The 24,773-nt window shown below is 62.0% G+C and overlaps 2 protein-coding genes across 6 annotated transcripts; one reads left to right on the top strand and one right to left on the bottom strand.

Annotated features, from left to right (window-relative positions):
* Positions 1-574: 574 nt before the first annotated feature.
* On the top strand, positions 575-7,026 carry CBARP (CACN subunit beta associated regulatory protein). The gene is made up of 10 exons (XM_055553045.1): positions 575-790; positions 878-1,017; positions 1,239-1,303; positions 1,651-1,795; positions 1,954-2,125; positions 2,356-2,493; positions 2,933-3,143; positions 4,333-4,516; positions 5,606-6,019; positions 6,098-7,026. Exons 1-10 carry the CDS (start codon positions 692-694, stop codon positions 6,666-6,668), a joined length of 2,139 nt encoding a protein of 712 aa, XP_055409020.1. The 5' UTR covers positions 575-691; the 3' UTR covers positions 6,669-7,026.
* Positions 7,027-7,965: 939 nt separating this feature from the next.
* On the bottom strand, positions 7,966-24,287 carry STK11 (serine/threonine kinase 11). 5 transcript variants are annotated; one of them, XM_055553054.1, is made up of 10 exons: positions 23,986-24,275; positions 16,333-16,416; positions 15,658-15,747; positions 15,049-15,181; positions 14,829-14,965; positions 14,005-14,132; positions 11,848-11,905; positions 11,472-11,665; positions 9,291-9,504; positions 7,966-8,577 (listed from the first exon to the last, which is right to left on the bottom strand). In XM_055553054.1, exons 1-10 carry the CDS (start codon positions 24,273-24,275, stop codon positions 8,094-8,096), a joined length of 1,812 nt encoding a protein of 603 aa, XP_055409029.1. In that variant the 3' UTR covers positions 7,966-8,093. The 5 variants fall into 5 exon arrangements, with proteins under 5 accessions (XP_055409029.1, XP_055409038.1, XP_055409045.1 ...); XM_055553063.1 differs by having other exon boundaries at positions 8,146-8,507; XM_055553070.1 differs by having other exon boundaries at positions 8,372-8,507; positions 9,291-9,509.
* Between the last annotated feature and the right edge of the window lie 486 nt (positions 24,288-24,773).

Below are 24,773 nucleotides of genomic sequence, written 5' to 3'. Positions count from 1 at the left end.
CTGTAGGAGGCCTCCCTCCCCCGCGCCCCCTCCCCTCCCCAATGCTCCCTGGCAACCCGCCTCCCCTCCCCCCCCCCCACCTCGGCCGGCTAGCTCAGTCACCATGGGAACCAGATTCTTGAGGGTTGGGAACAGATGCGCCTCCTTTGGCCTTGTCACTCCCACTAGCGCTGGGCGGAGTGAGTCCTGAACCTCCTGGAGTCGTGACCTGGGGACCCCAGGGCTCGGCCTCTCCGCCCCCTCCCCTGGCTGGACAGCCCCGCGGATGGTCCGAGTCCGGCTATTTTGGAAGCCTTCTCTTGGGGCCGAGGCAGCCCCTCCCTCTCCCCGGATGGGGCAGGCCGGACCCCAGAACCCTGGGGTCTGGCGGTAGTGAGCTGATTCGGGTCTCAGTTTCCCTTCTCCTGGGCAGGGCTCCCGGCCCGCGCCACCTTGCCGGGCCGGCCCCACCGGCTGGGGAAGCTGGCTATTGGTACGCACGCGCCTCCTCCTTTACAAAGATGGGGACATGGAGGTCTGATCCGAGCCGGTGGGGGCTGCCTCGTGGCTCCCCCCCCACCACCACTCTGTGAGTCACCGCCCTGTATGGGCCCCTGCTCCCGCTCTCGGGAAGGAAGACGGGAGGGGGGACGCGGGAGCTGGAGCTGAGCAGGCCCTGCCTCCGCCCCCCACCCCTCCTCCTAGCCTCATCATGCAGCCCACGGCCACCATGGCCACGGCCGCCGCCACCACCACCACCGCCACGGTTGCCCTGACCACGACGTGGGACAACGCCACGGATCGCCCTACAGTGAGTGAGGGATGGGGGGAAAGGGGGGGACAGGGCTGCCAGAGGTCATGCCCACTGGCCCTGACCCCTGACCTGCTGGCCCCGCAGGCAGAGCCTGGCCCAATCCTGGACAGCTATCTGCTGCTGATGGTGGTGATGGCGCTCTTTGTCGGGGGCGCCCTCGCGGTGCTGTCGGGTGCGCTTCTGCTCTGCAGGCGCTGCTGGGAGGCGCACCGACGCCTCCACAGGTGCGCAGTCCCCTCTCCCCCACCCCCTTGGGGAACTGGGACAGGTCAGCGTGAGAGCTCCCCTAAGAGCAGGTGCAGGCATGCAGGCGTACTTCTAAAGGACAGTGTCCAGGCTCCTGTGAGCTCGGGATGCTGCCTGTTGGGAGCCCTGCTGGGGCCCCAGGGAAGGGCAGCCAATCTGGGTCCTCAGGCCCACTGTGCTCTCTCGCTGCACTCCCCAGAGCCCCAGAGGAAGCAGAGAAGACCACCACCACCTACCTGGACAACGGTGCCCACCCCGCCCAAGGTGAGGCTCCCTTCCAGGCCCTGTCCCAGCCTGTCTACCCACACCTGGCCACCCCACAGCCGCCCCCCTTGGGCCGCCTGACCATCTGTGTCTGTCTGTCTCCCCCACCAGACTGGGCGCGGCTCGATTCCGACTCATCTCTGTTTCCTTAAGCCCACGCGTAGGTGCTCACAGGCGCGTGCTGCGTGAGTGAGTGTGTGAGCGGATGAGCGAGTGCCCGTCCACCCTCCCACCCTGCCCCGCCCCTGGTGGTTAGCCGGGCCCTCTGTGCTCCCTTCCCAACCACTCCCCTCCCTAGCCGCCTGCCGGCCCACTCGTGGCCCACCCTCTCTTGGCTCTCCTCGCAGACCCCGAGTTCAGGGGGGAGGATCCGGAGGGTCAGGACACCGAGACCCAGCGCTTCTTGTCCACCAGCTCCACCGGCCGCCGGGTGTCCTTCAATGAAGCAGCCCTGTTTGACCAGAGTCGGAAGGCGCAGGACAAAGGCCGCCGGTAAGGAGGGCCAGTGCAGTGGCTAACCTGGGAACTCGCCTTGCCGCCCCCGCCCTCCCCAGCACCTGGTGGGCAGTGACAGTGGGGCTGGAGAGGGCACTGGAGTGTGTGTGGGGGCCCGGCTTGCCCGAGGTGACAGGCAGGCGCGCTGGGCGCAGGTACACCCTGACAGAGGGGGACTTCCACCACCTGAAGAATGCCCGCCTCACCCACCTGCACCTGCCGCCCCTCAAGATCGTCACCATTCACGAGTGTGACTCTGGCGAGGCCAGTGCAACTGCCACACCACACTCCACCGTTGTCCCCAAGGCCAGCCTTGCCATATTCCAGGTGAGTCAGGTGTCAGGTGGCCCGGAGCTCAGGGGTGGGACCCCAACCCCACCCCCACCCAGCAGGCACCACCTTGCCAACCCACACCCTCCCCCAGCTGTGCCCCTCACCTCAGGGTGGGAAGTGGGGCCTGGCCAGGTCCAGTGGGTGGGGGTCCAGCACGCCCCCTCACCCACCCATGCTCTTTGACCTGTCACTGCTTCCTCCTCCCCCCTGGCTCTGTCCCACAGCCCCCGGGGAAGGCCCTCACTGGCCGCTCCGTGGGCCCCAGCTCCGCCCTGCCAGGTGACCCCTACAACTCGGCCGTGGGCCCTGCCAACTTCGGGATCAGCCCCTCGGCCTCCAGTGACTCCGGGGAAGGCAGCTCGGTGAGGCCTCCCCAGCTCCGTCCTCTGCCCCTCTCCAGCATGGGTCAGCCTGTGGGCCTCTACCTGGTCCCCGCCCCGGGAGGAAGAGGGTCAGGTTATACATGGGGCCCACATGCACCTGGCTTACCTCCTCCACGGTTGTCCAGCAGCTGGAGAGGGCATGGTCAGGACCATCCCAGGCTGTGGGACAGGACACCCCCTACCCTGTCCTGTTCTGGGCTGGGCAAGACAGAGCTGGCCTGTGCCTGGAGAGCCTCTCAGGCAGGGTCTGGGGGTTGGGGAGAGGCCAAGCCCTCCTGGTTTAGCGTGGCCCCCACCCAGCCCCAGCTCTCTGCTCTTCCTCTGCACTCCAAGTGAGTGACAAGTGGCCCAAGCCAGGCGGGCACTCAGGCAGCAGGGAGGGGTCAGCGGATCTCAGAGTATCTCTCTTCTCTCACAGCTGGACACTGGGGCCAGGAGCGCCAAGCCTGGTGCGCAGGGGGCTGCAGCAGGGCCTGGGGAGGCGGGCCCAGGCTCTGGGGCAGGCCCCGTCCTGCAGTTCTTCACCCGCCTGAGGCGCCATGCTAGCCTGGACGGGGCCAGCCCCTATTTCAAGGTCAAGAAATGGAAACTGGAGCCCAGCCAGCGGGCGTCCAGTCTGGACACAAGAGGTGAGCTGCAGCCGCTGGTGGGGAGTGAGGCCCAGGGGGATGTGGAGCAGCAGGTGGCTCTGCACCATTGGGGGGGTGGGGAGGTGGTCCCCAGTCCCCACCCAAGACTGGCCAGCATCATCTGCTCACCAGTGGGCATCTGGCCCACGAGCTGGTCAGGAGGATGACCAGGGCTGCACACAGTGCGCCAGTAAAGCCAGGGCTTGTCCAGCTAGAGCAGACAACAGTGAGCTTCTCCCGTGAGTCCTCATACAGTGTGTTTCTGGCGCTGTAGTCAGTTTGCTGTGTAGCGAGAGATGTACTAGAGATGTGCTAGATGACATGTACTATAGTATGGCTGTGTGCCAGTAAAACTTTATTTACAACTACAGGTGGTGAGCCTTTGATGCTGCAGACCCCTGCTCATGGTGCCCTGGACACAGGGCTTCTAAACCTCAACCCAAGGGCCATGCAGGTCGGGGTTGGCAGTGGGGGGTGTGGCACCAACTCCTGGGACCAATGCAGATCACTGGAGCTCAGCAGGGCCAGGCTGCTAGGGCACTTACTGCCCTGGGTCCCAGTGCCAGGAGAGGCAGGGTGAGGGGATTAGGGACAGCACCTTGTTGGAGCCAGGCTCCGGCGCCATGGGGCGAGGGAGGGCTGATTTCTGGTTGAGTGCTCCTGGCCGGGAAGGGGAGGGGAGGGCTTGTCCTGCTGCCCCACTGGGAGCCTAGGTGGAGCCTGTAATTCCAGAGGTGATTACAGGCAAATGCACGCAAGAAGCACGCAGAACCTGTCTGCTGGGTTACTACCATCCCCACCCCTGAGGCTCTACCACCAGGTTTCCCTGGCCCACCAGTGAGGTGGGATCTGGAGCTGGCAGGAGAGAGCATCACCTCTCCCCCTCCCCTGTCCCTTACGTGGCCCTACCTTCGCCCTTCAGCCAGGCCGTGTCTTACTTGATGACCAGGACAAGTCCTTGCTCTGGCCACACCTGCCTGCTGCCTTGGCACCTCCACGCATGCCCACCCTGGCCGCTGGGCTCGGTCCTGGTCTTCTGGCCCTCAGCACCTTGGTTTCCCAGCTGCACCACAGGGTGGGATAGACACTCACCTGGTCCAGGCTGGTGTCTGCTGGCCTAGCTCAGATGTGGGCAGTGGGCCTGGTGCCAGGAGGGGCTTAGGCAAGTGGTCGGTTTTCCTTTACACAGGCTCCCCCAAGCGACACCACTTCCAGCGGCAGCGGGCAGCCAGTGAGAGCATGGAGCAGGAGGAAGGGGATGCCCCCCACGTGGACTTCATCCAGTACATTGCCAGCGCGGGCGACACCATGGTCTTCCCAAGCCCCCGCCCCTTTCTGGCCAGCCCCACCAGCCCGCCCCCCAGTCTCGGCAGGTATTTTTCAGTAGATAGAGGTGCTGGGGTGGACCTGTGGGCCCCTGCCCCATCCCATCCCCCATAGGTGGCCCCGAGGACGGGCGATCGAGTCCCTCTGGCTCCACAGTCTCCTGGAGGCTGCCTCACTGGGGCCATCTCTCCAGCATGGGCTGCAGAAGGGAAGTGGGGGAGAATGGGCAAGGGTTGAGGGATGGGTGGGGCCCCTGCTTCCTGCTGAAGCCTAGGGCGTGAAGGTCTCTGCTGTGGACCCAGGGTACCTCCCGCTTGCTGGTGCTCCTGGGGCTGGACAGCTGCTACTCAGAAACTGTTATGACCACTTCTGGGGGTGCCACCCTCTCCCTCAGCCTAAGGGCAACTCCCAGGAAACTCTGGGCCCCTGTCAGCAGGATGGACAACTGGACCCAAGGAGCAGGGCAGGCTTCCAAGTCCTGGGTGCTTCCTGGTCAGGGAGATCACAACACTTTCTATGTGTTATCTTCCTCCTGGGTCCCTGTCAATCTGTGGTGGGGGCCCCCTGGGGGGGTCACCCAGGTGTCCCGGCTCAGGTGGACTCCACTTGGTCCAATCCAGCCCCAGCAACCCCTTGGTACACGAAGTTCTTAGTAAGAAGGCATTTCCTGAGAAGAACCTTAACTCTTTCAGGGCGAGGGGCCAACCCCCTGCCCTGCCAGCGGATGCCCTGGTCACATTTTCTTTTAACATTTTATTTATTTTTAATTGAAGGATAATCGCTTTACAATATCGTGTTGGTTTCTGCCATACATCGGCATGAGTCAGCCATAGATATACGTATTATATATATATCCCCTCCCTCTTGAACCTCCCTCCCACCTCTCCCGTAAGACCCTGGTTGAACTGGCAGGCGCCAGGACGGCTCCGGGTTAACCCAAGAGCATCCAGGCCAAAGTGGACAGGCAGCACTCAGAAACATCATCTTCCACGGCCCGGTCAAGCCTAGAGGGTTCCCATCTGTGCCCATCCTCCTGGACCGAGAAGCAGGGTGGTCAGGAGGGGGCGGGGAGGGGATGCGGTGGGGGGGAAGAAGGGGGGGCCAATGCAGCCTCCTGACTGCGGCCTGGTTTGTAGGCTAGAGGCAGCCGAGGAGGTGGGTGCCGCAGGCGGAGCGAGCCCTGAGTTCCCCCTAGAACGTGGCATCATCGCGGGGCCTGAACAGCTACAAGACTCAGATGGAGAGCGAGACGCGGGGCTCGAGCAGGCCCCGACCATCTACCGCGATATCTGGAGTTTGCGCGCCTCGCTCGAGCTGCACGCGGCTGCCTCTTCAGACCACAGCAGCAGCGGCAACGACCGTGACTCGGTACGCAGTGGCGACAGCTCGGGCTCGGGCTCCGGGGGCACCGCACCCGTCTTTCCACCGCCCTCGCCGCCACCCACACCCATGCCGCGGCCGGCGGATGGAGAGACTGGCGGACCACGCAAGCTGCTGCAGATGGACAGCGGCTATGCCAGCATCGAAGGCCGCGGCGCGGGGGATGATGGGCCCCCCAGCGCGCCCGAGAAGCGCTCCTCCTTTACGAGTGCGGGCCGCGAGGCCACCGTGGGCTGCAGCTTCGAGAGCCCCGCGCCAGAGACACCCGTCCGTCCCCGCAGCCCGCGTGCCTGGCCTCGCCGCGCTCCGCGCCGCGACTACAGCATCGACGAGAAGACAGACGCGCTGTTCCACGAGTTTCTACGCCACGACCCGCACTTCGACGATGCCCTGTCTGCCACAGCACGCCATAGGGCGCGCGCGCACCCGCACTCTCATGCACGCAAGCAGTGGCAGCAGCGGGGCCGGCAGCACAGCGACCCTGGAGCACGCGCTGCGCCCCCCACCCCATCCACGGCCCAATCTGGTGCCCCCCGCCCCGCGCGCGCACCCCTGCGCCGCGGAGACAGTGTCGACTGCCCGCCCGACGGCAGAGCAGGCGACGACCCGGCCACGTCCTCCATCCCCGTCATCGAGGAGGAGCCCGGTGGTGGATGCCCGGGGTCTGGCCTGTGCGCTGGGACCCCAGGTGCGCTGCTGGACAAGCTGGCGGCCAGCTTCGACGACAGGCTCTTCCCACCGCGGCTGGCCCAGCCGGTCGCCGTGGCCCCTGCGTTGGCCACGGCCGCGCCCACGTCCCCTGACCACAGCCCGGTCTAAGCCTGCGCCCCGTGCCCACCTCGTCAGCTTACTCGGCACCGGCGGGGCCCCGGTGCCGGACATACCTGGGTGCGACGCCCCGGCGCTCCTGCGCTGGGACCGCGGGCCTGGAGCACCAGCGCGGTTCCACAGGCACCCCAACGAGCGCACGCACAGTCCCCTCCAGGCACTTCGTAGAGTCGACTAGAGGGAGTGTGGCGGATTCTCACCTTGGGGTCCCCAGGGCCACACTCAACTTCCCTTGGCCCCAGACTGTGGCCTCGGGGTGTTGACGGGGGTTGCCAAGCGCGCGGCACCGCGTCTCTGGCACATAGGTACAGAAAGCGCATGCGCAGGGCTTGCATCCAGACGGTGTGATACGGGCCTACCGCGCAATACGCATGCGCACAGCGCCTTTTCCAGAGACCAATGAAGCCTCGAGATTCGCTCGAAGCGCACGCGCCGCGATTCGCGCCAAGACACAAGCGCAGGGACCGCAGGGCGTCAAAACTCAAATCTGTTGATTGAGCCGTCCCCGGCTAGGAGGTTAGCTCGAGGCCGCAGCCACCAACCCTTCGAAGCCGTTTACCTCACCGCGGCGAGTGCTCGCGGCAGTCCTCACGCCCCCACACACACCCTCGAGCAATAACCGCTGCCGCCGCCCCCAGCCCTGCACACGCCTCCCACCTCGTTCCTTCCCGGTGTCTGCACCCCACACCCGCTCTCCGCATGTTGAGCGGGCCGCGCGCCCCGTAACCGCTCCGTCCAAAGAGCCGCCAGGACTCACCGGTGTTTGAGACATAAAACCCAAATGGTCAAGGTTTCAAGTTTCCCAAGCTTTATTTATTGCCAAAAGATGGGGCAGTCCTCGCCAGCGGCCGAGTCGCCCTGCCCCGCCCCTCCTTTCGAAGCTTCCTGCAGTCTGTGTACCATCCAGTGATGGAATTTGTGTTTTGTTTTCTGGTTGATTATAAATATTTACTGCATACTCTTGCTTGCTCTGGGTTGTTTCTGGGGACCCGAGAGCGCAGACATCTTGGGGAGAAGGGGATGAGGCACCCCCAGCCACGATGCTGTGAAGCTGTGGGCCCTGGGCTGAGCAGAGGGGCCTGTGGAAATTTGGGGAGGCCGGGCTCCCGCTGAGAGCAGAGAGATCCAGCATGGCTAGAAGCAAATATGCCTAGGAGGCCCAGGTCTCCAGCAGGTAGCCCGGCCAGCCCCTCCACTGTGGGACCCACAAAGGGACCCAGGCTCAGGCTCAGATCCCCTGACAGCATGCTGCCACCCATAGTTCCCAAACATCCCTCACAACCACAGCTCAAATCCACCTGTTTTATTTTTTGTTTAAAAAATAAAAATAAAAAGGAACCAACCAAACAACACACACAAGGAGGCCGCCTGGTTCCCTTGGGCATGGGCATGCATCTGGGTCAGCAGGCCTGCACGTCATGCCCATCCCGCTGCGGCTGTGGTTGATATGAACACATCACCAGGTGTGGGAGGTGCTAACCAGTGGCAGAGTAAAAAGAGGAGTTGGGGTGGACGAGAACCAGTAGTCTCAACGTAAAGTGCATGGCGAAGGCTGGCATGGGGCCACGCCGGGCCCTCTCCCTCCTCCCCTAGCTGGGGGAAGGGGCTCAGCACAGGATTGCAGTCAGCAGGAGGTCGTGTCCACCGGCCACCGAGGGAGGGCCAGATTCCAGTCCCTGCTGTCCCCCAGCCACAGCCCTCCAGGACCCTCTGGCTTCCAGAGGAGCAGTCAGCACGGAGGGCGCTGTGGCAGCCTTCCTGGGCGGTGGGCAGCAGGCCAGCTGTCGACGGGAAGACTGAGCAGGACCAGGCCGGGCTCCTGGGGACGGACTGAGACCAGGACACAGGTGGGTCACTTCTGGGCCAAGCAAGGTCCTGTGTCACAGGCAGCATGCTCTCCCTGGATCCCACCAGAGGGTGGGGAAATGGAGACCTAGTCACACAGTGCTGTCAGACACCTCCACTGGCCAGGGAGAGCTGCGCTGCCTCAAGGGGCCACCCCAGGAATCTCTGGTCACCTGGTGGGATTAAGCAGGGCCCTTGTGCCACAGATCCAAGCCTCCCTGCAAAGAGCTTCTACCCTACCTGACTGCTTCTGATACTGGCAGGTAAGTTCTGTGGGGGCCATTTCAGGGGCAGCTCCCGGGGAGAGGGGGCATGGATGGACAGGGGCTGGACCCTCAGGCCTCCACCCCACTGCTCATATCCTGAGTGGCAATGAGGGTGCAAGCACCTGTGAGGCCCACCCAAAACGCCCTTTGTGGACTGGGTGGTCAGGGCTGGGAGGAGGGAACAGGGAGAAATGACCACCTCAGTCAGAGCACAGCCCCCTGCACCCCCCCAACCCCCAAACTCCTCCAATGCCAGGAGCAGCTCTGGGCTGGACAGGAGGCAAGTCCCTCGGGTCTGCAAAACAGCCTGTCAGCTTGAGGGGCCCTCCTCCTACACACACACCCCTCCAAGCCCCCGCCCCACACCAAGCAGCCAGTGTTCTGCAGAAAGTGACTTCCTTCAACTTCAACCCAGACCCCAGGAACAGTGACACAAACCAAGACACTAGTGTCCACGATGTGCCCCACCCTCCCGACCCCTCTGGTCCCAGTCCCATCCTACCTGCAGGCAGCCACCCTCATTGCTGTTTGCAGGCTGACAGCCGGCGGATCTTGCTGCTGGCTGAGCAGGCCTTGCGGGCAGGGTTGGAGGCGGCGCTGGCCCGGCGCTCTGCCCTCGACCTGGTATTCAGCTGGGTTGTGTCGGTGCCATTCACGCACACAGCCTTGGGAAGGACCCGGTTCTGTGCGCTCCGCCCAGCCTCCTCCTCCAGAACCTGACCTTCAAGAGGAGAGGGCCAGAGTGTGCTGACTGGGGATCCCAAAGCACACCTACTCTGCATCATTCCTGCCTGGACCCAGGCCCCCCCCTCCACCTGTCCCATCTGACCTGCCACAGGGCCTCATCCAGGGAGCGGGAGGGTGGGCCTTTGAACCAACCGACCAGAGTCAGGCCCAGCCCACGCTCACCTGCCCGTTCAGCTGTGAGAGCGGCTCCACACTCAGGTGAGTGGGAATGTGGTGGAGGACCAGAGGCCTGGGGCCCGAGCCTCAGCTCTCTCACCTGGGTGAAGGCCAGAGCCCACTGGGCCCTGTGGAACACGAGGGGCTGTACTCAAGCCAGGCGTCCAGACTCGATGTCTCGAAACAGCCCACCCTGGCTCTCCATGCCAGGCACGAAAGAACACAGAGGCAGGTTCAGGCGCCTCCCATACCCCATGCCTTCCTGCACGGCCTGCCAGTCCTCACTGGGTCCTGGGGCCCTGCTGCGTGCCTGCTGAGCGGTGGGGGAGGGAGGGGTGCAGGAGCCCATGCTGACCACAGCACACCCTCCTCCCGTGGATACCAGGAAACCACCACAGCTGCCTCGAGCCCGTCTGGTCCTCACACAGGAATGAGTTTCCACCAGCGGCATCTGGGGCCTGACTCGGCCTCTGGACCTTGCCGGAAGCCCCCTAAGCATGTGTACAGGCAGCAACTCAGGTCAGAACTCAAGAGCATGGCAGGGTGGGCGGGTGTCAGGAGCCTGCTCTAATGGGGGACGGGGGTGCCAGGGCGCCGAGTACCACAGTGCTGCTCAGACCACCAGGGTTCAGCCTCCAGCACAGCAACCAGAGCTGGGGGTTGGCCGGCAGGTAAGGAATCTACTCCACTTGCCCTCAAGGCACCAAGGGCACTGGCCCAAGCAAAACCCCTCAGGGTAGGTGGCAGAACGAGGGACAAACCAGGGAGACCCTGGTGAGCAGATCATAAGACAGGACTGAGCAGATCATAAGACGGGACTGAAGCAGAAGCAGCCCCAACACAACCTGCCGTTGGCCTAGGGCAGTTCGGCAAGGGGCAGCTGCCTGATCCCGGTGCAGGCTTGTCCCCCATCTGGAATACGGACATTTCTGGACTAGGGGTCTAGCTTGGGCCCAGACAACTGCTCTTGGACAAACATTCCACACCAAGGAAAAGTAGCCCAGGCCTCTGGCATAGGCCTAAAGGGACAGCGTGTAGTCAGTGCCCAGTGGGGCTTGCAGGGGCCCAGCAGGGTCCACACTCAGCCAGCCAGACACCTGTCCCAGAGCCCCAGTGCCTCCCAAAAGAACACCTTGATCCTATCCTGCCAGGAACAGAGGTCCAGGAGGCCTGACTTTGGACTGGGCTGTGGCCGAGTTTCCCAGCGCAAGGTCTCTGACCTGACCCCAAGACCCCAGTGGGAAATGGCTACGGCCACCACCATGGGCACCAGAGGCCTGACATGTCCTGGGAGTTTGGGTCTGTGCCCACAGGCCACGCTGCACACAGGCTCTTTCTACAGAAAACACCTAAGTCCTGGCCGAAAAGCCAGAAGGAGGCAAGCAGGACCTCACATGCGATGCAGGCAGACCTTTATGCGGAGCCAGTGGAACCAGCCCCGGGGCAGCACAGAACCGTGGACGCGGTGGCGGGGCAGTGGCCCAGCCTCCCTCAGACCCTGGGCAGGGTCAGCGAGAGCCCGCGGTGCACAGGGTGCGGGCAGGGCGGTGCTACACTAGGGCCTGGGCTCTGCCTGGAGCTCCTCCAAGGCCCTGGCCTCAGCTTCCTCTCCAGAAAGTTCTGAGCACGGGCTCTCCCGTGGGCCTCTCTCTCTAAGCCCTGCCTCAGACGCCTCCTCGCCACCTGGGGAAGAAGGCCAGGCATCAGCAGGGCACTGGCGCCAAGAGGGCCACTGGACCCTTGGGCAGAGCCCCCGGCCCTCCCCTCGATCGGGGCTCACCCGGCACTGTGAAGTCCTGAGTGTAGATGACGTCGTCCTCAATGTCGAAGAGCTCGTCGTCCACGTCGTCAGCACAGCCGTGCAGGTCCTCCAGGTAGGGCATCACTGTCATGCCCCGCCACCGGTCCTTGCAGTCTGCGCTGGGCGGGATGGGCACCGGCTGCTCAGCTGGTGGGTGCTTCTTCCGGAACCAGCTGTGGGAGCAGAGCATCAGGGTGTCCAGGATGGCTCCCCACACAGGCCCACCCTCAATTCCCACAGAGAACTACGTGGCGCGCAGAGATGGAGAAGGGTGGAGCCAACAGGAGAGACTGAGCCGGCAAGACCCCTGCACCCGACCCTCCCCCTCCAGCACCCAGCCGGGCCAGGGACTCACCTGTGCTGCCGGATCTGCTGTATGGAGAACCTCTTGGCCGGCTCATACTCCAGCATCCCTGCCAGGAGACCAGCCGGGGGCGGGGTCAGCGCGGGCAGAGGCCCCGCCCCTGCCTGGGAGGGGTGGGGGCGGAGGGCGTGGCGCGTGTGAGCGGAGCCCCGCCCCCGCTGCAAAGCGAGGTCAGGAAGGAGACCGGAGCAGGCTGGAACACAGGACAAGAGCCCACCCCAGGGATCCTGAACCTGTCCACACGTCCCAGGAAGACAAAGCACAGGGGTCGACCCTGCAGTGCCCACCCGGCTCTGGCCAGCAAAGCCGGTGACTGGCAATTCCTGCCGGAACCCCAAATCCCCAAGGCGGCAGCTGGAGAACCAGGGGCCTCCAGAGGGACACTCTCTAGAACCTGTGTGAAGGCCTTTGCCTGGAACCCGGACATGCAGAATGGGCAAGGCAGCCCTGTAGGTCTTGCTGGGCTGCCCTGAGGTGGCAGGGCTACAGGGGTGCAGAGCCCACAGTCCCTGTCTGCCGCCCCCCGCCCCCCCCAGCCACCGCCCCCCGCAGGTGGCTTTGTTCTCAGAGAAGTGTAACTTTGGGATGCTGGCACTCAGAGCTGAGCCTGAGTGGTGCAGAAGAGGAAAGGTCATGGTCACAGCCCTGTTGTGGGAGAGCGAGGGCAGGGCTGGGGCAGTGTTCCAAAGACCTGTGGGCAGGAGGCTCGCCACCCAGCTAGGCAAGACCTCTAGGCAGGCCCAGGCAGAGAGGACAGGACACTGCCTGGACCTGGGGGACAGGGACACCAAGGCCCTCCGCCATCTCATCAGCCAGACTTGGGGCTGCTTCTTATTTATTTCGTTGCACTGGGTCTTAGGTGAGGCATGAGATCTAGTTCCCTGACCAGAGATCGAGCCAGGGCCCCCTGCACTGGGAACTTGCAGTTGTAACCACAGGACCAGCAGGGAAGTCCCCCTAACTTGGGACTGTTTCAAGTGTTTTATGAGAGTGAAGGCAATAACAGGTCATCATCTGAGTCACTGGAGCAAAGAAAGCTTAAAACTGAGAGAATTCCAATCCATCAGTCCTCGTTGAAGGAAGGAAGGTCTGAAACCTCAGTCCTTGCTAGAGCTGGGGGAGGCTGGGGGTGTGTGGTGGGGGGTTGGGCTGTAAGCCTTCAAGGAACACTTGGGCAGGGAGGGCCAGGTCTGAGTCTGTGGGGCTGCCACCTCCCACATTCCAAGAAGACCCTGGGAGGGCGGGGAGCCCAGTGCCTGGCTGCCAGGGTGACCCTGATGTGGAGGGCGGGACTGGGTTGCACCACTGCAGAGCACTTGAACTGCAGCTGCTCAGCTTCACTTCACCTTCACTAACAACCAGAAAACTGGTGTGACTCCGTCATCAGGAGGCTCCAGAGCCACGCAGGACTGTGAAGCTGCTTGTTCATCTGTAGGCCACATACAGGCTAAAGCACGGATTAGGTGTCCGGCACAAGCCGAGCATCAGGTCAGTTATACAAGGCCCCGGGACTGCGGGCAGAGGACCTAGGACGGTACCAGTCACACAGGCGATATCCTGGATGTGCTGTATCATCAAAACTAACTTCACGAGGGAGCTCCCTGCCAGTCCAGGAGTGAAGACTCTGTGCTTTCACTGCTGTGGACCTGGGTGCAATCCCTGGTCAGGGAGTAGGATCCCATAAGCCACGCGTGGTGTACAAAAAACATAAAACACTAACTTCAGCCAAACCCCAGGATGCTGGTGTGGCTTTATGGGGACCACCTTGGGTCAGGCTCCTGTGTGGGGGGACAGTGCCACCTGCTGAGCAGCCTGGGAACTGCAGCAAAAAAAGAAGTCCTGCAGGAGACCCCCCCCACTCACTGTTACTTCCCCTAGGGATGGGTAATTAGGACAGGGTGAAACCAAGACCCAGGGCAGGTGGCAGAGCCCAAAGGAGCCAGCGACCCCTCCCATGCTCCACTCGGGCTGCTCTCCAAGCCTGGCTAGGATGTGCCCACCTCCCATGTGCAGGGGGGTGGGGGGGGGAGGAGGAGGGGCAGGCGGCTGCAGCACCGAGATGGCTCAGCTCTCAAGAAGCCAGTGGTCTATGGAAGACCCTCGGGAGCCCCCACACCTGCAGCCTAGCATTCACCCTGAAAGCCTCACCTCTGAGCAGGTCTGAGAGTGGGGGCCCACAGTCCCCGGGGATGGTGTAGTCCCCCTTCCCGATGTTCTCAAACAGCTTGTAGATGTTGTCGCCCTCGAATGGGTACAGGCCTGTTGTGATGTTGTAGCTGTGGCCCGGGAGGACAGACCAGTCAGAGCCTGCCCTGTGGCCCTGGAGCCTCTGCCACACTCCCCCACCCCCACTACACACACACACCCCCACCCCCTGCAGGGATCGGACGTAAGGACGATGGTCTGGAACACACAGCGCTGCTGGCTCACTGTGAAGACACGGAAAGCCACTGGACTGCGCGCCAACAGGATGGGTCAGGGGACGCCTGTCAGTGAGCTCTCAGTGGAATAAAACGGATGCCTCTTTGCCCAGACCATTGGCTGCCCCACGGGGCTGCAGCACCAACTCGCCTTGGGCGGGAGAACACAGGCCCCCTCGCTGCTGCTGGGCTTATGGAGGGATAGACGCCCGCAAGGCAGTCTGGGTGGGAGCCAAGCATCACTGGCAACTCGTGGTATCTTTAAGAACTCAGGCCCAGGAGTCAGGACAGAAAGCCTTGCCTGAACAGTGATGGGTGACTCGCGCAGGGGGACACCAGCACAAGGCCGAGGTAGGCAAGAGGACAGCTGGTCCCAGTGCATGTGCCCTCCCCACAGCAGTTCCTGACCCTGGCTCTGTGGCCTCCCCAGACATAGGGGACCTGCCAGGAGGGGCAGGTCGTGAAGGCCTGGAGTCTGAACCGAGTGCCTGGGGCTGGGGTGGGTGAGTTAGAGGGACCCTGGGCTAAAGACACCAGGCCCAGGGCACTTACAGCGTGACGCCCGCTGACCAGATGTCCACCTTGAAGCCAGAGAAGGTGTCCAGGCCATTGGCAATCTCAGGTGGCTGGAATGCTGGAGAGCCCTGGCTGGTCCGGCACGTGTCATCCTCGGCAAACGGGTGCAGTGCCTGTGGCAGCGCCAGGTAGCCCTTAGGAAATGGCCCCAGGGACTGGACCCCATGCCCCGTCCGCCCCGGGCCCCCCCACGCACCTCAGCCACACCCAGGTCAGAGATCTTGAGCGTGCCACCAGTGGTGAGCAGCAAGTTGCCGGGCTTGATATCCTTGTGCACGATGCCCTGGCTGTGCAGGTACTCCAGGCCGTCCACCAGCTGGCAGAAGTACCTGCGGGCACAGCTCTGTGACCACCACCCAGGGCCAGCCACCTGGGCTGTGCTGTCACCCTAGCCTCTGGCCTGGAAAGAGCCATGCTGCTCACTGCCCCTGCCCCGTCCCCTCCTACCACAGGCCAGCTGGTCCTCCAAGCAACTGGGGGCTGACTCTCCAGGAGAACTTGGCCTTGGGGCAGTGAGGCCCAGTTAGGGGCTCCCCCAGCACCAGGAGGCCTCACAGCCTCAGGCAACGGGCATGCAGGGCAGTGTGTGTGCAGAGGAGCCAGTGGGCTGCCACAGGGCATGCACAGCAGCCAGGCTACACAGTCGCAAACTGGGCGCCAAAGCCCTGAGTTTTGAAACACACTTGAACTTCCATCTCACTTGTGCTCAGAATAAGCTCTCTGAACACAGGACCAGGTCCCTTAAGGCCCTGGCCCTGAGTGACCTGCAGGGGCGGGGGCAACGGTGGGGCTCGAGCTCACTCACCCATGGGCCTGGCACACAGGGAAGCGCTTCTCGGGCACGCTGTCCAGCATCTCCTGCATGCCACACACGCAGTACTCCATCACCATGTACGTGGGCCGTGCTAAGGAAAATACGCAGCAAGCACCCCGCTCTGGACAGGACGGGCCCTGGGACACAGACAAATGCTGGGGGTGGGGCTGCACCAGAGGAGTGAGTGGGAGCACTTGGGAGGGATCATGGGCATTGCAGTGGATCCCCACCCCTCCACAGATCCTCCAGCACCTTCCTATGGCGCTTTGTGCCACCTTCGGGCTCAGCCCACACAGCCTAGCATGAAGGCCCCTGGTTGTTCCATCCCAAGGAGGAGCTTAAGCCTCAGCCCCAAGGGGAGCGAGGGATAGAGGCCCATGGGGGCCCTGGGGAAGAGAAGGCTGGAGTCGTGGGGGGGTGGGGAGGGAGTGAGGAAGGGTGGGAGCCAGGGTCAGGTCGAGGCCCCCCAGCCACACCTCTTTGTGGAGAAGAGCCCAGTCATTCTGCATCTAAAGGGTCAGGGATAGAGCCCTCAGCAGGACCCCAGGCCCCTAGACCTGGCCTCTGGGAGTCGCAGCTCAAGAGGAGAGGGGAAGGCCAAGGAGACTGCCAATATGCCCGCCCACCCGTGGGGACATGCCCAGCTCCCCACCCCCTGCAGGATATATCTTCTGCTTCTCCTCGTTGTACAGCACATCCACTAGCTGGATGACGTTCCTGTGCCGCAGCCTCCTCAGCAGCTGGATCTCCCTGGAGAGAGGACGGGCGGTCAGCCGAGTCCCGGCAGCTCGGCCGCACCCAACATGTGGAGGGCACCGCATGGAGGGTGCCAGGTCTGCCAGAGCCCAGCAGGGCTTCAACACAGCAACAAGACCAGGAACGTCCAACACTTGGACTGAAGATGCATGGAGACCACAGCAAGGGTGCACAGGGGCAGCACAAGGGGTGTGGGAGCTGGGACTCCAGAGACAGCCCTCTCCACCCCCACCCCCACCCCGTTGCCAGTGCAGCTCCTGAGGATTCTCTGCAGGAGCCGGTGGTAGTGAAGGGGGAAAAGTCGGAGGTCTGTGAGGCGGCTTTGCAGAACACTAAACAGAGTCACCAACTGACCCAGCACCTTCACTCAGGGTATGTGCCTTGGAGGACTGAGAACACACGACCTGTGCACATGTGCTCATGGCAGCACCATCCATGGCATGGAAGCCCAGGGGTGGACACAGTGTCCCTCCACACCCAGGAGCATCCCTCAGCCCTGAAAAGGAGAGAAGCCCTGATACTTGCTACCACATAGACGGGCCCTGAGAACACGATGCTCAGTGAGAGCAGCAGACACAGGACACGCAGGGTGTGATCCCACTGATGGGAAACGTCCAGAACAGGCTGATCCACAGACATAGAGAGTGGGTTCCTGGTTGTCAGGGGCTGGGGAGGGGATAGAGTGACAGAGGAGACAGGGCTTCTTTTTGGGGTGATGGAATGTCCTGGACCTACAGAGAGATGACCATTACTAAAAAGATACCAAGTGCCACAAAACTGCATGATATGTGAGTAATACCTCAATAAAGGTTTTGTAAAGTCCTCACCAGGAAGCCCATGTGTGATACATAAGAACATCAGGGCAGGGAGGGCCCGCCCTCTTGACACTCGGCTCCCACCCCTCCCACTGTCCACATTTCATGAAAAGGTCGCCTATTCCAGAAAACCCACACCCCACCCTCACAGACCAGTGCACGATCCTGGGCCCTCATAGTGGAGGTCCTCCTTCCACGCGGATCATGGCCCGGCACTCAGAACCCCCACTTCCTGGAACCAGTGTGCAGGAGGCCCTCCACTTGCAGGAAGAAACACAGCTTCACAGTGGCTTCTTGCAAGCCCACTGGCTGCTCCGTCCCTGCCCAGGGTCCCCTCTAGGCCAAGAGGATGCACATCTAAATTCTCCTCTGAACTGAAGCAGGGGGAGGTGACTCAGAGGCTGGGCCCCGGGTTCACACCATCTGGCCACCAGAGTGAGCAGGGACCACACACACGGCAGCTCCACCTGGGTACTGACCCTGGCTGTGCCGGCTCTGTGGGTACGTGGGGAGCAGACTCTGATGTGAGGAGTCCCCCTACATCGTGACACAACCACCACGATGTCTCCCACTATCTCTGGGTGTCCCTGGGGACAAGGCAGTGTGGTGAGTCCTGGTGGGTGGGAGCAGACTCCCCAGCCTGCCTCTGGCAGGGCCTCCCTCAGCCTGCCCAGCTTGGGCCCACTGTGGACCAGTAGGTCCCACTCACTCCTGCAACGGGCCTTCCCAGGCTGCTGTGGGCCAGGCACTGGGTCCGTGGGCACCCTGTCCTGGGGGTCCCCTCAGACGCTCCAGGCCCACCGGGACTCCTCGGCAGTGGCCCTGTGCTCCCAGGCTTCCTTCCCCCATCATCTCATAGCTCTGACTCCCAGCCTGCTGCCGGCTCCCCAGGGCCAGAGCTCAACTGTGGTGACTCAGGGCCCCTCCCCTGCCTTTAAGTTCTCCACCCCTTCTATCCGACAGAGAGGTGGACACCCCAGGCCACCCAAATGGAAGCCTTTGTCCTGACAGTGACGACGAGGCCTCTCGGGTCTCTGCCGCGTGCTGCCTGGTTGGAGTACAAAGCAGCTCCTTGCAGAGGTGCCAGGAGAGAGGGCCCCAGGGAGGAGTCCCGGGGCAGCTCCCTCAGTGTTTGATGTCTGCTAAGCTAACTGGCCAGCAAGGGCACCCACAGCGGGGACGGGATTTGCAGCCCAGAGGGGAAAGCGGCACATGGCGGCAAGCTCAGTAGAGAGCCCGCAGGCTGGGGCGGGGATGGGACACAGGGCCCAGTGCAGATCGAACTCCTGAGGCATAGGGACAGCTCAGGTGACCATCCCCATCGGCCTCCCTGCTGGACACAGGAGGGGAGACACAGAAGAGGGCCCAACCCAGACCGTGACTCCTGTGGCAACAGGACAGCCCAGGTGATCGCCTGTCCCTTCTCCATCCAGAGACACTACATAAACCCACGTGTGGAGACAAGGAGCCCTTGACACCTGAGCCAACACGTGGCCACCTCGGGGAGGCAGGCCTCACAGCCAGGCTTCAAGCAGCAGCCGCCAGTCCCAATGTGCAAAGTCTCCAAACTCGGATGCAGCTGCCAACCACAAGCACAGTGGTGCCTGCCCCAGGCCTGCCCAGGCGTGGACAAGCCCAGGTTCTGCCTTCTGTGCCATGAGTACCCATCCCGGGACCATCCACCCAGCCGAGCCTCCCCCTCCGCCCACTGCCACTGGGTCAAGACTCCTTTGCAGGAAAAGTTTAATGCGGGAGGGACCCCCAGGCAGTGGACAGCACTACCCCCAACCCGTCAGGAAAGCCAGCTCTGGAGGGAGGGCCCTATGCAGGGCCCTCAATCAACACGATCACAGCCTCCTGAGATGTGAGTGAGCCCGCTGTCAACACCAAGGAAGGGGCAACACCACCAGGGAAGGGGTCACAGTGTCAAACTCTATGAGAAGAGAACTGCAAGCCCACAAGGCCAGGACCGCAGCGGAGACAGCACAGACACACACTCCGAATGGGTGAGGGGATGCAGGAGGATCCCTGAAACATGCACTGCAGGGGCCGAGATGTTCTCGTCACCTAGGAATAGCACCACTGGCCAGAGAAAAAGAAAAACATTATTTAAAGAAAGAGGAGAGCCGGGCGCTCAGCCAGGATGCAGGAAGTGAAATGAGAGGAAGCAAGCCTTCCGGTCCAGCCGCAGTTGCTCAGGGCGGGCATCGCATGGACCTGCCTGTGGTGCTGGGAGCAGAGTGGAGCCAGGGCAGGCTCGCTGACCGCCCACAAGGGGAGGGCAATGAAAGAGCCAGGTCCTAAAGCACTGGAGTTCACAGAAGAGTGCAGCTGCCCCCATGGCAACCCACCTCAGGGCCCCGGGACCTGCCACCTCGTTCCCTCTAGATGCTGACGGGTCCAGGGAGAGCAAGGAAGGGGTGATGGCTGCTCTGGCCGAGGGACACTGAGCAAGACCCCCTCACCCCTTGGTCCTTCTGCTGATGCTTCCAATCATGTGGCGAGGGGCAAGAGACGAAAATGAGGAGAAACTCAAGAAAAGTGAAGTTCAACACAACACGTGCTCGCACAACTGCCAAGCAGCACAATTCCTAATGGGCATCAGCAGGGGATGACCCATACGTCCACTGATGGGGATGGATACACATGTCCACACACAGGGGCAACAGGAGTAGATAACCCACACGTCTACTGATAGGGATGGATACACACATGTGCACACACACACACGGCCATCAGGAGGGGATGACCTACACATCCACTGATGGGATCAGATACACATCCCCCCACACACACACACAGGCAGCATCAGAAGCTCTGACACTCGCTACCATGTGGACGCACCTGAGAACACGAGAGAAGCAGACACAGAACACATAGCGTGTGATTACGCTGATGGGAGACGTCCAGAACATGCCGATCCACAAACAGAGAGTGGGTTCCTGGTTGTCAGGGGCTGCGAGGGGGAGCAGGGGTGACTGCTGACAGGGATGGGGCTTCCTTTTCGGACATGGACTGTTCCGGACTAGAGAAAGGTTGTGGTCGCACTCTCCAGGAAAGTACCTGACCCTGAGTTACCTGCTCACAGCTGAGTTTCAAATCATGTAAAACGTGTCTCACTAAAGCTGTTCAGAGAACATGCCACCTCCAGCTGTGTAGTAGACACATGATAATGGGCGACTGGGCTGTGACTTCCAACAGGCTTCTGGGTGAGGGGCCAGTGTCCCCCATGCCCTAGCCTGGGCTGTCCCTATGGCCCCTGGGCTCCATTGCATATAGTCACCCCTAAGTCAGGACGTGCAATGAGATCCTGGGTGCTTCAAGGAGCAGCTGTGCCCTAGTGATGACAGGTGGCCTCAGGGAGGAAGCTTTACCAATACCTGGATAGTGGGGGTACCAGCAGATGCCAGGACCTGGCAGAGGCCACTTGGGATGGGAACGAGGGCCAGGAAAGTCCAGGCTAGGCTACATTCCCAAATACTCACTCTCGGGTCCAAGAGCCCACCAGTCACCACTGCTGGCCTGGAGACTAGCACTGGGCACTTGGGCCAGGACGCAAGGCAGGAGCACCAGGAACGCTGATAAGGAAGGAGGCTGGCAGGGCCCCAAGTTGCCAGTCCCGGCTCTGCACAGCTCACCGAGCACATGCATCAGGCACACAGCAGGCACAGGCCCTGAGCTGCCGTCTCACAGAGGGAACGTGGGGCAGGAGCACGGAGACTGTCCCTGCTTCTCAACAGCTGATGGAAAAGCCCACAAAGAATAGGACCTTGTGACAGGTGAGAATCCTGTGAGCTGGGCCCACCTGCCCTCCCAGGGGTCAGGGCAGAGGGGTGTGTACCCACCATCTGTACAGGCATGAAGCCCCAGGGCTGCCCCCGGCCAGGGAGGCACCAGCATGGCCTCTGTGGCTGACCAGAAAAACAAGCAGACACAACTTACATGGAAAATGACCCTTTTCATTAAAAAGTCCTTGGATTGGTAAAGAGAAGTTCGAAGGTGTCAGTGTTAAAACGACAACTGCTTTCTTTTTCACTTCTTGATGCTTTTCTTAATGTTCCTATTTTACAACAAGAACAAGTTAGCAGGACTTCCCTGGCAGTCCAGTGGCTAAGAGTCCAAGCTCCCAATGCAGGGGGTCCAGGTTCCATCCCTGAGTCGGGAAGATCCCCTGGAGAAGGGCATGGCAATACCCTCCAGTAGAAAACCCACGAACAGAGGAGCCTGGCAGGCTACAGTCCATAAGGTTGCAGAGTCAGACATGACTGAGTGACTTACACACATAAAGAACAAAGAGGGAAAAGCACAAACCACAGCAGCCCTCCTGGGAGGAGCCACAGGAGGGGAGACTTCCTCTGTCACACACTGCATTTCTTAAGGAATGCGTCCCATCCCAACTGGAGCTGCGGGACTCCTGAGGCTTGTCTGGAAAGTTCCGGACACTTCACTCCATGAGAAGAGTCTGGAGTTGAGTTTATTAAGTCTCTCCAAGACAAAGGAGCCTTTTTTCTTCTTTGTAGCTGCCTGCCAGCAAGGCTGACCCAGAAGCATGGATCTTGGGGCCCTGCTTGAATGCCCGCACAGAGCAGTCCAGCACATATCGTCAGGATTCAGGACAAGGGAACAGGGCACTCAGAGCAGGGCTCGCCCTCATGACATTCAGGAAGGAGGCACGGGGGTTCTAACCTGAAGGCACATACCCAGCAGGCCCTCCCCTCACTAGCCCGCAGGTGGCCGGCCGGCACGGGGCCAGAGCTGAGCTCCGAGAGGGGAAGACCTGTGCCTCTGGGGCTGAGACGGACAAAAGGGCCCGACCCTGCAGCTGTGGCACCTCACAGCGACCCCCAGGCCCCTGTGGATGCCAACCACCCTGCCTCCCCAGGCTCAGTCTCCCCAAGGCTTCCTCCAATGGACACTGTCTCCACAGTTCCAGAGACCACAGCTGATGGCTCAGTAAACCAGAACTGGGAGCCGTGATCTTCCGTTGGATGGCCAAGCAGGAGGGAATCTCTGTGTGGTGATCGCCCTGTAACTTGACCTTGGGCACATACATTTGCAGATGGGGAGGGGCTACCTCAGGTGTGCATCACCCTGTGGAAGAACTGGGCACTCACCCACCTGACACCTCTCCCTCATCTCAGGGTGGGGCATGTGCAGATGTTCCAGGTGCCCCACTTTCTCTGAAGCCCCCGGGATGGCCAGCAGTGGCTGGGGTGGCCCTAACCAAACATCAATTGGTGCTGGAAATGAGCCTGGCCCCTCCCAGCTTGGGATGCAGCAGAGCATAAGGCACCAGACACTAGGGCGACCTGCGCCAACTTCATCCAGGAGGGCCTGTCCAGGCTGGAAGAGTCCAGCACACCACTCCTGGGACAGACCAAGGGATGAGGCCTAAGAGGAGCCAGGAGGACAAGGACCAGCCCTGGAGAGAATGTGTGTGTGTGTGGGGGGGGGTTCCCTTTCTGCCAGCAGCATCCAGAAGCCCACTGGCCCTCAAACCACAGTGGTGGCCAACTGGTAGCCCGAGGGTCACCTCTTCCCCACACACTTCTGGATTAAGAAGAAAAGGTGACTCAGAGAAACAGGGAGTGAGGATTGGATCAGAAGTGTGGCCTAACTTAGCCTGCAGGAGGGCACTGGCACCCACTGTCCCCTGGACTGTCTCACCCAGGACACTGGTGGCCCCTGCCTAACCCTCACCATGCAGGTGGCAGATGGGCACAGAGAACTGGCTGGGCTGGCCCTGAGACGCCTGGTCCTGCCATTGCTGGGGGGGGGGGGGTCCATGGCTGGGGCACGGTCTGCAGCCAGTCTGGCCCCACTGCCCTGCTCTCCAGGTGTCCCACAGCAAACAGAAGCAGCTGGGCGCTCACTGTCAAACTGCCCGGAGAGCAGGGGGGCTGGGAGGAGGGGTGAGAGTAATCAGGGAGCAGCACTCCCAGGACCGGCCAAGGTCACCAGCCAGTCCTGCCGCCTGGCCCGTTAGATAAAGCCTTGGGCTAGGGTAGGGTGGGATCCCCAGGCAGCAGAGATAAGGAGAGGGTGTACCCTCCCAGAACCAGCATAAAGTACGGAGGCAGGGCTCCCACCGCCTTGGGGATGCCTATGGCCAGACAGGCGCCTGAAAAAAATCTGTGTAAAAAGTTCGCCTGGACACAAGCCGACCCCCACTTCTCAGGAGCCACAGAGCCTGCAAGTCGTGGATGTGTCCTGTGGCACATCCCAGGCGAGTGAGAAAGGGCCAAGTTCCCCTCTGCAGACTGATAAACCGGTGCAAACAATTATTTTTGGCAACCGCAGCCTCCGCCTCCAACAGGGTAAACAAATGGCGTGTCCCGGCCCTAGTAACAGCCTCACGCTGGGAGGAAACCTGCTGGCGGCAGGCAGAGCCCTTTCCGAACCCAACTGCTTTTGGTTTTCCGAAGCCAAACCAACGCTGGCCGCCTCCGCCGGGTACCTGAGCCCTCCGGACGGCTAAGAGGGCACAGAGGGAGAGGGGCGCCCCCTTCCGAGGAGGGCCCCGCCGAGGCTGAGAGAGCAGGACGCCCAGCCGCAACGAGCGATCCTGACTTCACCCAAGTCCCCCAAAGAGTTGCCCACGACTCTCCCTGGCTGGTCGACTCGGGTGCTTAAGGAAACGGAGGACGGAAGAAAGTAACCGAGAGGAGAAGGAAAGAGGAAGGGAGGGAAGGGGGAAGAAGGGGGCCGCCCAGCGGCGCGCGTCCCCACCCAGGAAGCCCGGACTTACTTCTTCACGTTGGCCTCCCCGTTGGGGATCCTCCGCAACTTCTTCTTCTTGAGGATTTTGACGGCTCTTCTGCACAGTGTCTCCGAGTCCAGCACCTCCTTCACCTTACCGTACGACCCCTCCCCCAGCAGGTCCCCCATCAGGTACTTTCCGATGAGCTTGGCCCGCTTGCGGCGGGGCTGGTAGATGACCTCGGTGGAGTCGATCCGGTGGATGAATGTGTCCATCCCCACCGACATCAGCTCGCCCTCTGTAAACATGCCCAGTTGCTGCGGGTCCGCCACCTCCATCCTGAACTCCAGGCCTCCGACTCCGGCCGGCGGTCCCTTATCCCCTTTGTGAACTTCGCGGGGAGCGGTTCTTCCTTTTGTTTCCCCCCGCCCCGCCTCAAAATTCCCTTCTCCAAAATTAAAAGTCAACAAAATCGAAAAAATAAGAGAAAAAGAAAAAAAAATAATAATAAAGGAAAACCCTCTTGGAAAAGAAACGATTGTACTGAACGTAAGTTCAAAAGGCGCGGCTGGTCCAGAGCCCGGGCAGCCGGGCGTGCGCAGCGTCCCAAGTTTGGGGGCCGCCCGACCTCGGAGCTTCGGGGCGGGCAGGCGCGTCCACGGGGGCCCTCGGGAGGCCGGTGGGGCCGGGAAGTGCTAGGTCATCCTCCAGGGACTTTAGACCCTCGAACGAACACGGACGCGGCCGGGCCGAGTCTTCTCCGCGCCGTCCATTACCAGCGGGCCATGGCGCGCGCCCGGGGTCCCGCGCAGGCCAGCTCTGGGGCTCCCAGAGCT

The sequence above is a fragment of the Bubalus kerabau genome, chromosome 1 (assembly GCF_029407905.1).
Source record: "Bubalus kerabau isolate K-KA32 ecotype Philippines breed swamp buffalo chromosome 1, PCC_UOA_SB_1v2, whole genome shotgun sequence".
Taxonomy (NCBI): domain Eukaryota; kingdom Metazoa; phylum Chordata; class Mammalia; order Artiodactyla; family Bovidae; genus Bubalus; species Bubalus kerabau.
This window is presented reverse-complemented; position numbering and strand designations above follow the sequence as displayed.

Excerpts from the sequence above, each read along its gene's own strand:
- CBARP (XM_055553045.1), top strand. The coding sequence starts at position 692 with ATGCAGCCCACGGCCACCATGGCCACGGCCGCCGCCACCACCACCACC. Across the intron at positions 1,796-1,953 it reads GCGCAGGACAAAGGCCGCCG|GTACACCCTGACAGAGGGGG; the intron begins GTAAGGAGGGCC and ends CGCTGGGCGCAG. Across the intron at positions 4,517-5,605 it reads CCGCCCCCCAGTCTCGGCAG|GCTAGAGGCAGCCGAGGAGG; the intron begins GTATTTTTCAGT and ends CCTGGTTTGTAG.
- STK11 (XM_055553054.1), bottom strand. The coding sequence starts at position 24,275 with ATGGAGGTGGCGGACCCGCAGCAACTGGGCATGTTTACAGAGGGCGAG. Across the intron at positions 15,182-15,657 it reads CCTGTGTGCCAGGCCCATGG|GTACTTCTGCCAGCTGGTGG; the intron begins GTGAGTGAGCTC and ends CTGTGCCCGCAG. Across the intron at positions 11,666-11,847 it reads CAGCAGATCCGGCAGCACAG|CTGGTTCCGGAAGAAGCACC; the intron begins GTGAGTCCCTGG and ends CTGCTCCCACAG.